A 13,551-nucleotide genomic window follows, 5' to 3' on the forward strand; every position below is an offset into this window, starting at 1 on the left:
GTACTGAAAACAGTTCCTTTATATGTTGAAAATAATTTCTTCCCACTTTGTTTTTATTCTCTTGATTTACAGATTTTTTGCTGTGCAGTAGGTTTTATGTTGCCAAATTTATTAATCTTTTAACCTTCTAGGTTTTAAGTTAAAATGCTTTCCTCATGCTAAGATTTTTAAAAAGAAAAACTCTTCCATGTTTCCTAATACTTATACTGTTTTAAATGTTCAAATCTTTGATCGATCTGAGATTTATTTTGGTGTAAGGAATAAGGAAGCATCCTAAGTAGATGTCATACTCATAAACAAATACATATACAGCCCCCACCTAAAAATGGATGTAAACCGTTTCTACATCATTAATGAATAATCCATCCTCTCACCCACTGATCTGAAATCTCACTGTTGCCATATACTATGGTCCTATGTGGATTAGCATCTACACTTGGATTCTCTGTTTGCTCCTCTGACTATTCCTGGCCCAGTAACTTGTCTGACAAGTACAGTTTTACAGTATGTTTTGTTCTCTGGTAAAGCAGCACACCCTTGCTCTCCCAACCCTTCCTTTTCAGTTTTCTTGGTTATTCTTGAGGGTTTTTTTCCAGATAAACTTCAATAAAGGTGTATGAAGGTCCAAAATGAACGCTGGTAGGTTTTGAGTGAGACCACGTTACAGTTAAATATATTTACAATATTTTCTGCTCTATTCATTAGTAGAGTTTTCCTCACATGGTCCTGCACATTTCTTTTTAAGTTTATTTTCAGATATCCTATCCCTGTTTCTACAATTTAAATTGGGATCTTCTATATTCTAGTTATTATTTGTAAAGAAAACTAATGACTTTTTTCTAGTATATTTTTTCAGAATAGGATAGATTTTCTATTTTTCTATAAAATGTCCAATGTTACCAAGCTTCGTAAGTTTTGTCAAAGTGGCTATACACATACAGCAAAAAATCAAATAGTACCAAAGTATAAAAGCAACAACCTCTGCCTTGCCCCTTCCCTACCTTCAGTCCCCTTCCCAGATACAATAATTTTTAGCTTTTTATTTTTAATTATTCTAGTTGTTACCTACATAACTCTGAGTAATATGGAGAAGCTATTGATTTTGTATATTAATTTCATAATCAGTTACCTTGATGAATTCTCTTATTGTTTCTAGTAGTTTTTCTTTGGGGTTTTAAAGGGATACAATCATATCATTTGCAGTTAGTAACCATTTTATCTCCTGTTATTTCCAACTTCTTCCTATTTTCTCTTGTCTAGTTTGTTTTTAATTGGTAGGTACTTCCAGAACAAGGTTAAATAAAAGTGGTGTTGGTGGGCATCCTTATTTCTGGTATTAATGGGAATGAGTACAGTGTGTAAATATATAACCATGATTTTGGTTTTTTTCAAAGTTTTTATCAGTAATGATTGCTGAGTTTTATCAAAATTTTTTGTCATCCATTGAGAGGATTATATATTACTCTTTAACACATTAATGTGGTTAAAGTAACCAACTTACTAACCTTGAAATAGTCTTGCATTAGTTAAATAAACCCTACTTGTCAATGTTTGATTATTATTTTAATGTTGAACTGAACATTTTACAAAGGTTTTACCATTTTACCATAAGGCATATTGATCTATAATTTTTTTTTTTTTTTTCTGTTGAACTTGCTGTTGTCAGGTTTTGGTGTATTATGTTGGTTTTGGAGAATAAATTTAAAAGTTTCCTTTATGTTATATACACATTGCCTGAAAAGAGTTTAAATAGCATTGGAAATGATCTCTTCTTTGAAGATTTGACCAATTTCACCTGTAAACCTATCTGTGCTTTGTAATTTTGGTGATATTGTTGATCCAAATTCCAAAAGCAGTAAATGCAGTGTTAATTTTTCTATTAAAAAAGTAGAATCAAATTATATTACTCATTTGTATAGTCTTTGATTTTTTTCTAAAGAATGAGGCCTTATTTTATCATAAGCTCAGTGAAGAAGTTGCTATAGTTGTACTTTTTTATTTCCCACCTAATACACTACTCTCAGATAATGTATCACATGACAACACCTATCTATGAATATCAGAATCTGAGGTTATATATCGTGTGTAGGTCTCAATCTCTTAAGCTCTGTATTTATTTGTTCAGCTACTCGATATATTCACTTAGCTATTCCATAAGCTATTCTACAAGCACTTCAAATTCAATACATTTAGTTCATTATCTGCTCCCCTCTTGCTATTGCCAAGCTTAAAATAGTAATTTCCTCCCTTTCCCTTGCTTCCTACATCCAATCAATTACCATGCCACTTTACCTCAGTTTTCTAAATAACTTTAAAATCTACCCATCTCTCTCCATTTTCCCAGTCACTACCTTAGTTCAAGCTGTCATGTCTCATGTGTCTTCTATAACAGCACTCTCGCAGGTCTCTTTGATCCTAATTTCACTCACTCACCATAATGCAGCCAAGTGATTTCCTTCTAATGTTTAGACTAGATCCTGTCCTTCCCAGATTAAAATTCTTTAATGACTTTGTACTACCCTTGGGATAAAGTTCACTTTCTTTATATAGGGGTCTCTTTAAGATTTAATCCCTCCTTACTTTGCTGGCTTCATTGAGACTCCCTTCCTTCAACGCTATGCTCTACACACAACAAATCACTTAGGGCTCCTAGACTGCATACTATGTTTCACTCCGGGCCTTTGCACATGCTTTTTCTTCTCTCTGGAATTCCTTTCCCCCATTCTAGACCTACAGGTCTTGGCTTAGACATTACTTCTTCCTGGAATCTGTCTCCAAACCTGTTTTGGTTGGATGCTTTCTTCTGTGTTCCCACATCACACTCTGTAAGGACTAGTCTATAGAGTTCGTTCCTCTCTTTCAGTAGTCTATAAACTCCTTAGAGACAGGGACTGCTTATCCACTGCAACCCAGTACCCAACGCAACACTTAGCACACAGTATGAGCTCACTAAATGTTTGCTGAGTGAATGAATGAACAAAGGGATGGAAACGCGCTGTCACTTTGAAGGCAAAAATGGTACTACTGGCCTATCATCTTTACATCCCATCCTATTATTCTGAATTTGACTGTGTCTCCCAAGCTCTCTTACCTAATTGCCTTTGTGATCCTGACTCACAAACAGGAAGCAGCTAAAAATGGGGTAGTGTATAACTGAATAATGAAGAGATTTCTAAAAATCACAACTCTGAAGTAGCCATACAATAAGAAATCAAGGAAAGTTTCCTACACCAAGAAATGTTTAATGACATTAACATCATAGCTGTCAACATTACTCACTAAAGAAATGTGGTTCTCTGGAGAAATATTACTAAATTTGGCAAGAAATTTCTCAGCAGCATTCCTTTTGGCTTGCTTTTTTGATGCCCCCTTTCCTGAACAAAGAAAAAGAAATGGTAGATTTAGAAAAGAAATTAGTGTCCACAGTATAAAGTATTGTATTTAATCAGAGAACCTCATGGTTTTTATGTTCTTACTGACCTGGTATCTTTGTTTGTTGTGTTATTTTTTTTGTATAGCTATTAATTCTTTTTTTTTTTTTTTTTTTGAGATGGAGTCTTGCTCTGTTGCCCAGGCTGAAGTGCAGTGATGCAATCTTGGCTCGCTGCAACCTCCGCCTCCTGGGTTCAAGCAATTCTCCTGCTTCAGCCCCCCAAATAGCTGGGATTACAGGTGCCTGCCACCACACCTGGCTAATTTTTTATATTTAGCACAGACAGGTTTCTGCCATGTTGGCCAGGCTGGACTCGAACTCCTGACCTCAGACAATCGGCCCACCTCAGCATCCCAAAGGGCTGGGATTATAGATGTGAGCCACTGTGCCTGGCCTGTATAGTTACTAATTCTTACACTTTTGAAGGCATTTGTTTTAAGTTTTTAATAGTTATGCTTTCTGGTTTTCTATAATAATTGTATTTTCCTATGTCTAGCATTACTGAACCACATTTGGTTTAATTCTGACCAATTATTCATATTTATTAAAATACATCTGAATTATAACTCTTCTCTCTCTCAATGTCTATTTCCTGCTTGTGATCTTCTCTAAACTAACAATTATATGGAATTCCTTTAAACAGGAATAAGAAAGGCACAGGGGATGCTGGAGTTGAAAGATACCACAAATATCTATCCCCATGTTTTTGTTTTATAGATTAAAAAACTGAGATCCAGAGAGATTAAGTAATTTGCTTAACTTTGCAAATCAAGGACTGCATCAAAGATGGAAGCTGAGGTTCCTGCTTTTGACCTGGTGCTTTCTGTAATAGCCCACACTACCTCCCAAAGGCAAACAGTTTCTTATTACTTGAAACTATTATCTAGTTAAGATAAAATCCCATTTTAAGCCACTTTAAAAAATGACAAAAACATGCCAGAGAAGTTAACGGGAATTCTCACTAGTACTTTCTAAAGTGACAGTGTTTCTTACAGTTTATATCCTTTATAACATAAAAGTTGCTACAATTAAGAAAGATAATTTTCATTTTTATCTCACTGCAATTATTTGCCATCTAGTCTCTTATGAATCATATCATTTTCAAGTGTAATCTTCCTCTAGTCCTATTTTCTAGATAGAATAGCTGTTAAATAAAATCCAAGAGATTTACTATACCTTTGTCTCCAAAATGAGTTTTTTTAAGTCACTAATTTATCAATGAAGACTGTTTAAAGTACAAAGCCAATAGTTTCTATTAATAATCTATGATTTTTAAAAATATCAAATTAAGACTAAGTATCTTAATCCAAATATTTATACTTAAGTTCAACATCAGAAAGTCAGAGACTATAAAAGAGGAGTGTATCAATTTTTCTGCATAGAAATATTTGAAAACATTACGACAGAAATTTCTATAGTCATTCATCATCTGAAAATATTTCAAATGCCTTTAATTGTAAGAAGTAAGTACCAGTTTCCATAAATGACTCTAGCCTGCAAATTGTGGTATATTCTCTCTTATGAGCAGGTCCTCCCTCCTGGGAAAGGGTATATTCAGGAAGTCTCCAGCCATGATGAATAGCCAATTCCTATAAAATCAAGATGAGGCTTTAATAGTAATTTTATGCAATGGCTCAATCACATAAATATTTTCTTAATTTTGATCCCATTTCTATGTATATGTTTGAAAAGAATAGTGATTTTCTGCAACGGAAAAAAGAGGGAAGACCCTCTGTTTCTCAGAGACATTCCTGCATTTTATATCTTTATATCCCAATACCAAAACTGAATCAGTTTTCTGCTATGAATGGTGTTCTTGAATTAAACCATAGTGAGCTGGTATGAGACTTCAACTAGAAAAACAGGCTACTACCGCCCTTTGGGAACACCAGAGGAGACCATCTACAGGTTTCACTGCCATCGGTTCCTGAAGTCCCTCCCCTCCTAGCTATAGACTTCCAAACCCACAGCTGGCCAAGAACACATGAGGAGTAGGGATAGCAAACAACAGACTTTGATGAGGTAGGAGGCAGAAGGTGAAGAAAACTATAGAAAAGCTCATAGTGCTGGAAAAGGAGACCAAAGGACTGGCTGAATAATGGGGAGGGGAATGGCCTAACAGAGCACATGAATAGTCTGCAAGAAGGATATTCTGCATATAGAAATTCAAAGCTGAATATGTGTGCATGTGTGAGTGTGTGTAGATATAAATATATTTTTTTTTGGTAGAATAAGCAAATAAGCAGACTCCTTTTCTTGAGTTAGGTTCACTGATTTGATTTAGGCTCTTTATAAAAGTCTTCTGTCTCAACAGAAGTAGACAGAGATTTGTCACAAGAGTAGCAAGAACTATTCTTAAAGTATAAAACACTCTACCCATGTGCACTGAGGGCCTATTGATCTTAAATGAGAATTCTATAAGCCAAAGGCAAATACTGTATATGGAAGAAAATCCAAAACATAAATAGGAAAATAATTTCAAGTTAGCTCTATAAATCTAATGATCGTAAGTTGGGAAACAAAATATATCACTATCTTGTCTTTAAAATATTAATTCCTTGTGTTAGCTCCTCTGATATTACAAACTGACTATATATTTCATCAGTAGGCAAAGAACTGTACAACTTACCTGTAATGAACCAATAGGATTAAGCTGGTTCTTTGGTTGCTTGGAAGGGTCAGGCATTAAGGGGTCAGGAACTGCAAAGCTAAATATTTTTTAAAAGTGTTATAAAACAAAATAATTTCCCCCGAATTATGAAATAAATGACAAGCATTTTCTAATTAACTCTCTATGTCTTTGCTCTTGTCATTCCTTCTACATGGAATGCCCTTTTCTCAGGCCTCTTCTATGGGAATCTGATCTATCTGTCATCCAAGATATATCTCAAATGACACTTTCTCCAAGAAGCCTATCCTTTTACCCCAATGGTTTATAATCTCTCCCTTCTTTGAAACATTATAACACATGGTTGAATCCTTTCTTGAGGAAATTGTTTTACCATAAATTATATACTCTTACAAATACATATAATTTGTCCATCCTTCACCATACCTCTCCCCTATTCAGATTATAAGCTCCTTGAGGTAGCGCCTATGTATCACTTACCTACATAAGCTTTGTGGTGTTTTGTACGTAATAGGCATGTCATAAAAAAATATTTAAAGAATACTCTGTTACAACTATGCAAAAAATGGAAGAGTAACAATGATCCAGAAAATTGAACCTGGCAATGTGAACAATACAGATTATTTATAAATATTGTTTTTTCATCCAGAGAACTATGAAGAGAGATCTGTTTGATCTATCATCTGCTCAGTGCTGGGATAATCCTCTAAGATTTACATGTATCCTGCATAAAATAGATGGCTTAGATGAATTTGGTTTTAGCATGTAGGGATTATGATTAAGGAAAAAGAGAATGACCTCTTCTAGGGAGTTGGGAATTACTAGTTACTTGGCAGGTCAGTGCTTAAAATTGAATAAGCGGCATTTCAAGGTTACTACCACCTAGGCAACTGGAGTCATTTTTCCATGACAAGTGAGGTTTAGTTATTGCCACTTCCTCAAGGTTTTTTCTTTTTTTTTTCCAACTGCGAGAATTTCAAGCTTTACATAGGCTGATGAGACATGAGTATTCACTTACAATGCTGCATGCCGAAGCTACCCAAATAATTGTGATGGAGAAGTGAGAAAGTCTCTGTATTAAGTCAGGCCACTTTAGGCCTGATTACAGCTTAGTAACTCCCATTTTATCTGTCAAGAAGCACAAATATAGTAAAGTTTGTTAGCTTTTTTTGCTGACAAAGTGAAGTGCCCAGATGCAGAAAGGACACTCCATACCCCTCATTTCTACAAGTGTACTTAATGGTTGGGTTCACCTTCAGGCTGTACAGAAACAGCATGGTCATCACCAGTGGGGGAGAACTCAATACCTGCCATGTCATTTGGCATGTCTTTTGTTTGTTTGTTTGGAGACAGTCTTGCTCTGTCGCCCAGGCTAGAGTGCAATAGTGCAATGTCAGCTCACTGCAACCTGTCTACTGGGTTCAAGGGATTCTTGTGTCTCAGCCTCTCAAGTAGCTGGGATTACAGGAGCATGCCACCACACTTGGCTAATTTTTTGTATTTTTAGTAGAGATACGGTTTCACCATGTTGGCCAGGCTGGTCTCGAACACCTGACTCAAGTGATCTGCCCATCTTGGCCTTCCAAAGTGCCAGGATTACAGATGTGAGACACCACGCCTGGCCTTGTTTTTCTTTGGGACTGGGTTTCACAGGCTGGAGTTCAGTGGCGCAATCTCAGCTTACTGCAATCTCTGCCTCCCGGGTTCAAGTGATTCTTGTGCCTCAGCCACCCAAGTAGCTGGGATTACAGGCGCCTGCCACCATGCCTGGCTAATTTTTGTATTTTTAGTAGAGACAGGGTTTTGCCATGTTGGCCAGGCTGGTCTTGAACTCCTGGCCTCAAGTGATCCACCCACCTCAGCCTCCCAAACTGCTGGGATTACAGGCGTGAGCCACCCCGCCCAGCCTGGCATAGATCAATTATAATGCATGACGCTAGAGAATGAAGCATCATCTTGCAAAATGCAAGGCTTATCTTGGGCAGCTGCTTATCTAGAGGGTTGCCGTGTCACTGGTTAGTTCTTAACTACCCAAATGGTTTAGAATGATTTACAAAAAGAGAGGAATACTACATGAGAACCTAACTACACTCCTAATCCAAAAGCCTTTCTATGACTAGGAACAAAAAACCCATCCCAAATTCCCTGGGTCTCTACTGTCAGCTATAAGCAGTTTACACCAGATCGTACTTCAGGCTAATGTGAGTGCATGCACAAGAAGAACTTGAAAATATGCCAAGCTCCAGAGTATGTCCAGTGGACACTACCATAATACATGAGATGCTCCAGGACCAATATTCTATCCAGAAAGACCTAGAGTAGTAAAAAATCGTACTTTGGAAAGATATGTCAAGAATATCCCACTTAACATTCTCTTCTTTTGGTATATATTATATAATAAAAGAAAACCTCTGCCTGCTTCTTCAAAATTATAATTCCTAAAAGAGTACTTTTAGTGGATCTTTCTCCATCTCACACTTTGTTGTCTTCAATGTAGAAATAATCAAAGTCTAAATACAAAATGTTAATATTTGCAAGAAGCACTGATTTTCTACTGTTGCACCCCATGTGAAAAAAAAAAAAAACAGTAAAGCCTAATTCATGAGCGCCTTCATTTAACAGCTACCTGCTGGATTTGATTCAATAAAGTTTTCTTTCATGGATGATAAGTCGTCATAAGGAAATATAATTAGAGAGGTAGGATGCTAACAACTGTTCACTTTGTTGCTTTTGTAAGCATGTTTAAATTTTTAATCTTACCTCAGCCATGATATTTTTGAGCTGCTGAATACAAAGAAATTTAGCTCACCAAATACTTGCATTGGCTTTCAAAATGTTTATGGCAGCCTCTGCAGCTCTATGTTTCGCCAGCTTCTTACTTGTACCTTCACCTGAATTAAGATTTAAAAAAAGAAGTCTTTATCTCCTACAAAAATGTGCAGCTTACGAGATGTTTTCAAAACACAACACAAAGTCACTATAGATTTTACATACACATACTAGGTAATAAAAATATACACTACATGTGGTTACACACTAATAAAATACTCACCATGTGAAAAATATTTCAAAAAATAACTTTTAAAGTTCTATATATTTAATTATATGCATACCTGCATAAAAATCCTTATTTCTACATTATATATGTTTATTACATAACATGGTAATAAAGTAGACCGTGTCACACCTCTGAAGAAATGCAGCTTAGTATTTTACTCTTCCTTTATTCCTGGAGGGGAAATTCTTCTGCAACAAGAAGTTTCTTTTAAAGAAACCATTTACAGAACTGTTTGACAGCAAAATGTGCATAATTTTATTCGAATAGCCTGTCCTATAATGTATCAAACTGCTCTGCTAGGCTGAGCAGTCATGATTATGTGCTGGGTACAACAGGAAAGTGTTTTATGGAGTAAGGTGACAGCTTGTTATGCATCTTCTGGACAGTCTGTATCTTCTGCATGGGTAGCTAAGTTGGGACTGGGGATAAGACTGATGTCTAATTTCAGTAAGCAATCGCAATGGCAAATGATAAATTCAATCTTTTTCCTTTTAAGTTCCCACATGGGATAAGTTTTAAGTGTGGCACTCAAGTGTGAGAAGACACACAAACCATATATTTATCTGCTAACAGAGGTATTAGGGATATGGCATACAGGGGCCCTGCCCTCAAGAGTCAACAGCCTGGTGTGGGATTTTTGTCTGTTAATAGGCACCTGAAATATGGAATGGGATATGTTACAACAAGCCTAAGTGCAGGCTGTAGGGGAGCACATAAAAGCAGCAGCTCTCCGACTCTTTGTAAGGATTCAGAAAGGTTTCATGAAGGAAGAGATAACTAAATGGAGACCTAAATGATGAGTAACAGCTAATAAAGTGAAGAGAGATGGGAGAGTAGGAAGAGCATTCTAGGCAGAGAAAAAGAGCACCTGCAAAGGCTCAAAGGCAACATACAGCACAGTGTTCTCAAGAATCCCAAGCAGTTGGCTTTGCTAAAGTGTAAGAGCTTTTTTAAAGTGTAAGAAGCAAGGCTGTAAGTCATGTTAAGAAACATGGTATTGCGCTGGGCTCAGTGGCTCACGCCTATAATCCTAGCACTTTGGGAGGCTGAGGCGGGTGGATCGCCTAAGGTCAGGAGTTCGAGACTAGCCTGGCCAACATGGCGAAACCCCGTCTCTACTACAAATACAAAAATTAGCCGGGCGTGGTGGCAGGCACCTGTGATCCCAGCTACTCAGGAGGCTGAGCCAGGAGAATCGCTTGAACCCAGGGGGCAGAGGTTGCAGTGAGCTGAGATCGTGCCACTTCAATCAAGCCTGGGTGTAAGAGTGGAACTCTGTCTCGGAAACAAACAAACAAAAAACATGTGTTTATCCAGAGGGTTACAGGGAAACCACTGAATGGATTTTGAGAAGAGGAAGACATATGAATGCTAGAAAGAATACTGGTTGTTAAGGGTGGGTGAGGCGGCTCACGCCTGTAATCCCAACACTTTGAGAGGCTGAGGTGGGAAGATTGACGCCAAGAGTTCAAGACCAGCCTAGGCAACGCACTGAGACCTTGTCTCTATTAAAAATCAGAAAAATTAGCTGGGCATGGTGGTGTGCACCTGTAGTCCCAGCTACTCGAGAAGCGGCTGAGGCAGGAGGATTGCTCCAGTCCAGGAGATTGAGGCTGCAGTGAGCTATGATCATGCCACTGCACTCCCCGACAGAATAAGACCCTCTCAAAAAAAAAAAAAGGATGAACACTGGATGTCATGTGACAAAAGGACATCACAAGACTAGAAGGTAAACATGTAGTTACAAGAATGCAGCTACAATCCAAGTGAGAGATGATGGTCGCCTAGGCAGTGGCAATGGCCAGGAGAGAGAAGCAGACAGATTCAGTGGCTATTTAGTGGATTATTAAACTCCAACAGATGGAGTTTAATAACAGACTGGACAAGAGGGAGGGAGATGGGAAGTAGTTAGGAAGACAAAACCCACATTTCTACTGAACTAGGTGATTGTGGAGCCTTTACAGAGAAAGGGAATGCAGGAAGAATGGGTTTGAGGGCAAAGATGGATTCAGTTTGGGACAATGAGAGGCTTGAGGGGCCTCTGTGTCATCCAAGCAAAGATGCTCAGCAAGCACAGACTGATAAACTATTCTGTAACTGGGCTTGGGATGTAGACAGACATTTCAGAATTATTAGCCTTTAGATAGTATCGGAAGCCATGGAGGCAGATAAACTTGCACAGGAAGCCATGGTAGTGTGAGAAGAGGGCGTAGGCAGAACGGTTGCCATAGGTTGTTAATTTGGGGTCTAAAACACATTGAGAGGGAAAAAACCTCCTTTTTCTTGAATTCTTCCTGATTTTCTAGAAATAGACTAGCTAAAGTAAGTAATGCAGTGTTGACTCTATGGTTCCCATGGGGACCCTTCCGGCCAGCACCTACAATCTAACTGCCTCACACAAAAAGTTTTAAACTTTCCTTAAAGTGGTGTCAATTAAAATAAAGGACTCCAAACTTCCAGGGACACAAACAAATGCTGCCGTCAGATTTACCAGATGGCAGAACTTGAACCTTCCTACTAAATTTTTTTCTTGGCATCCTTCCAAATTAAATTTAGCATCCAATGTTTTGTGTTTGCAATTAAATAGATACATAAGAAAAATAATGTCCACATTTACAAATGAGCAACTTTAGTTATCATTTGCTCAAGCTCACAGACCAAAAGAAAGCATGAACTTTAAAATTTCATTGCTATGTGACTTCATTGCTACAGGCATGTTACTTATAATCTCTCTGAACCTGCTTCTTCTTGTTTAAAATGTGGATAATATACAAAATATGTTAACGTTTCAAAAACTAAAAGTTATTATGCAATATAATGTATGAGGACCTTCTCCCCTTCCTCATTTTGTTTGCAGAATCAAAAGTGGTACAATGGACCTAAAGTGCCATAAAGAGAGGAGAGACGTGCAGAAAATTCTGGGGTCATGCCTGCTGGTATGCTATAATCTATGAAACTTCACAGTACCTAGGGACCCAGCTATGACTGCTCCAAGAACCTTTCCTGCTTCCCTCTAATTCTTAGAAGAACCCTAGGAGGATCATGGGGTATGAGAAGAGTCGTGCAGGATGGCTGGGTAACTTTTTAGTTTCTGAGCTTCCTTGGTATCTGGGGAAGAGAAAATTAGGAAGAGAATCAGATGAAGCTGAAAAGCCCTAACGACCGGAGATGAGAGGTCTCAGTTTCAGAACCTGTTCCTCACAGCTGTCTGGCAAAAAGAGCACTTTTCCGAACTGAAAAGCAACACCAAGTATTGACTGCCAACCCACTCGGTCATCCAGGTTAACTGTGTATACAGACCTGTGCAGGTTATGTCACCAACGGTTACTCTGAAGGTGAATGTGGGCACATGTATTTGCACATCAGATCTTTCACATTCATAAACTGGGATGTTCTTGGTCTTCATGCCGTATTCGTGTAATACCTGAATCGGTGTTTTCCCTGGCTTAGCTGTTATCATCTTCCCCAAACTGCAAAAACCAGAAAAAGGTGTGCTTTGCATGCCAAATTGGAGACTGAAGCAGAAGCGTACAGAGGCCAGTTTTGACCGCCACCGACGGTGACGAGGGAGGCGCGGAGTTCCCCGGCGGCCAGGGCCAGAGCTGGCGAGGCTGGGGAGCACCTGTCTTCCGGCCCCGCTGCGGCAGTCTCCCCGCAGGGGCAGGCGGGGTGAGCGAGGTCCTTAGAGAGAGAACTTGAATGCGGGTAGGAGACAGTCTCAACAGAACAGGGCTGGTAGCAGCGCCGCAGCCTCTCAGGACAAACCTGACGATCCCTTCCTGGGCGCGGCGACCGCGCGCCACCTCCATAGCCCCGCGGGCCGCCTGGGGCCACGAGAGGGGCGGGGTCCGGCCGCAGACCCCAACCCTCGCATCCGAGAGGGCGGGGCCGAGCGCCTACAGACGCGGAGGCGTGGGCGCCAGGCAAGGCTTTACCCAGAATGCCTCTGGAGGGCCGGCTCCCCGCGCCCCGGTCTCGCCGCCCAACGCTCCCGGCCCTGGGGCCCCGACTGCCCGCACGCTGACCTGAAGGTCCCACTGTCCTCGCGCTCCAGCGGCGGGGCCTCGGTGCGGTGCCTGCTCTGGGACATGGCGAGAAGGGACGGCTCAGCGGGTGGAGGAAGAGCGGTGCGGAGCGACGTGCTAGCTCCCCGGGTCGCTGGTCCCCAGGAGGAGCTCCAGCGCCGCCGCCGCCTCCGACTCCCCCTCCTACTGCTTGCGTTCCTCTAGCGAGGGGGCGGGAAGCGCGGGGGCGGAGCCTTGGTGCCGTAGCTCCGGCTACGCCCCCTCGCTGCCCCTCTGCGGGCCACGGTCCCGGCCCAGCCCCGCCTCTGTCCCCTCCAGGGTCCGCCCCCTTCCCACCCGTCTCCGCCCCGCTCCCGCCCGTCTCCGTCCCGCTCCCGCCTGTGCACAGGCATTGGGCTCCTGGGGC

General features: G+C 40.2%; 1 protein-coding gene across 4 annotated transcripts in view; it reads right to left on the reverse strand.

Annotated features, from left to right (window-relative positions):
* Positions 1 to 13,420, reverse strand: part of PRKRA (protein activator of interferon induced protein kinase EIF2AK2) — a 20,297-nt gene extending 6,877 nt beyond the window's left edge. Inside the window, exons 1-6 of one of the 4 annotated variants that reach the window (XM_023212333.1) lie at positions 13,146 to 13,420; positions 12,421 to 12,590; positions 8,872 to 8,953; positions 6,063 to 6,141; positions 4,905 to 5,022; positions 3,280 to 3,374 (exon numbers count right to left, since the gene is read on the reverse strand). In XM_023212333.1, the coding sequence (XP_023068101.1) occupies positions 3,280 to 3,374; positions 4,905 to 5,022; positions 6,063 to 6,141; positions 8,872 to 8,953; positions 12,421 to 12,590; positions 13,146 to 13,210 (609 nt within the window). In that variant the 5' untranslated portion in view covers positions 13,211 to 13,420. Of the gene's footprint in view, positions 1 to 3,279; positions 3,375 to 4,904; positions 5,023 to 6,062; positions 6,142 to 7,080; positions 7,540 to 8,822; positions 8,957 to 12,420; positions 12,591 to 13,145 lie in introns of those variants that run through there. The other 3 variants (XM_023212334.1, XM_023212335.1, XM_023212336.1) reach the window with 3 other exon arrangements.
* Positions 13,421 to 13,551: the final 131 nt, after the last annotated feature.

This window comes from Piliocolobus tephrosceles, chromosome 11 (assembly GCF_002776525.5).
Source record: "Piliocolobus tephrosceles isolate RC106 chromosome 11, ASM277652v3, whole genome shotgun sequence".
NCBI lineage: Eukaryota > Metazoa > Chordata > Mammalia > Primates > Cercopithecidae > Piliocolobus > Piliocolobus tephrosceles.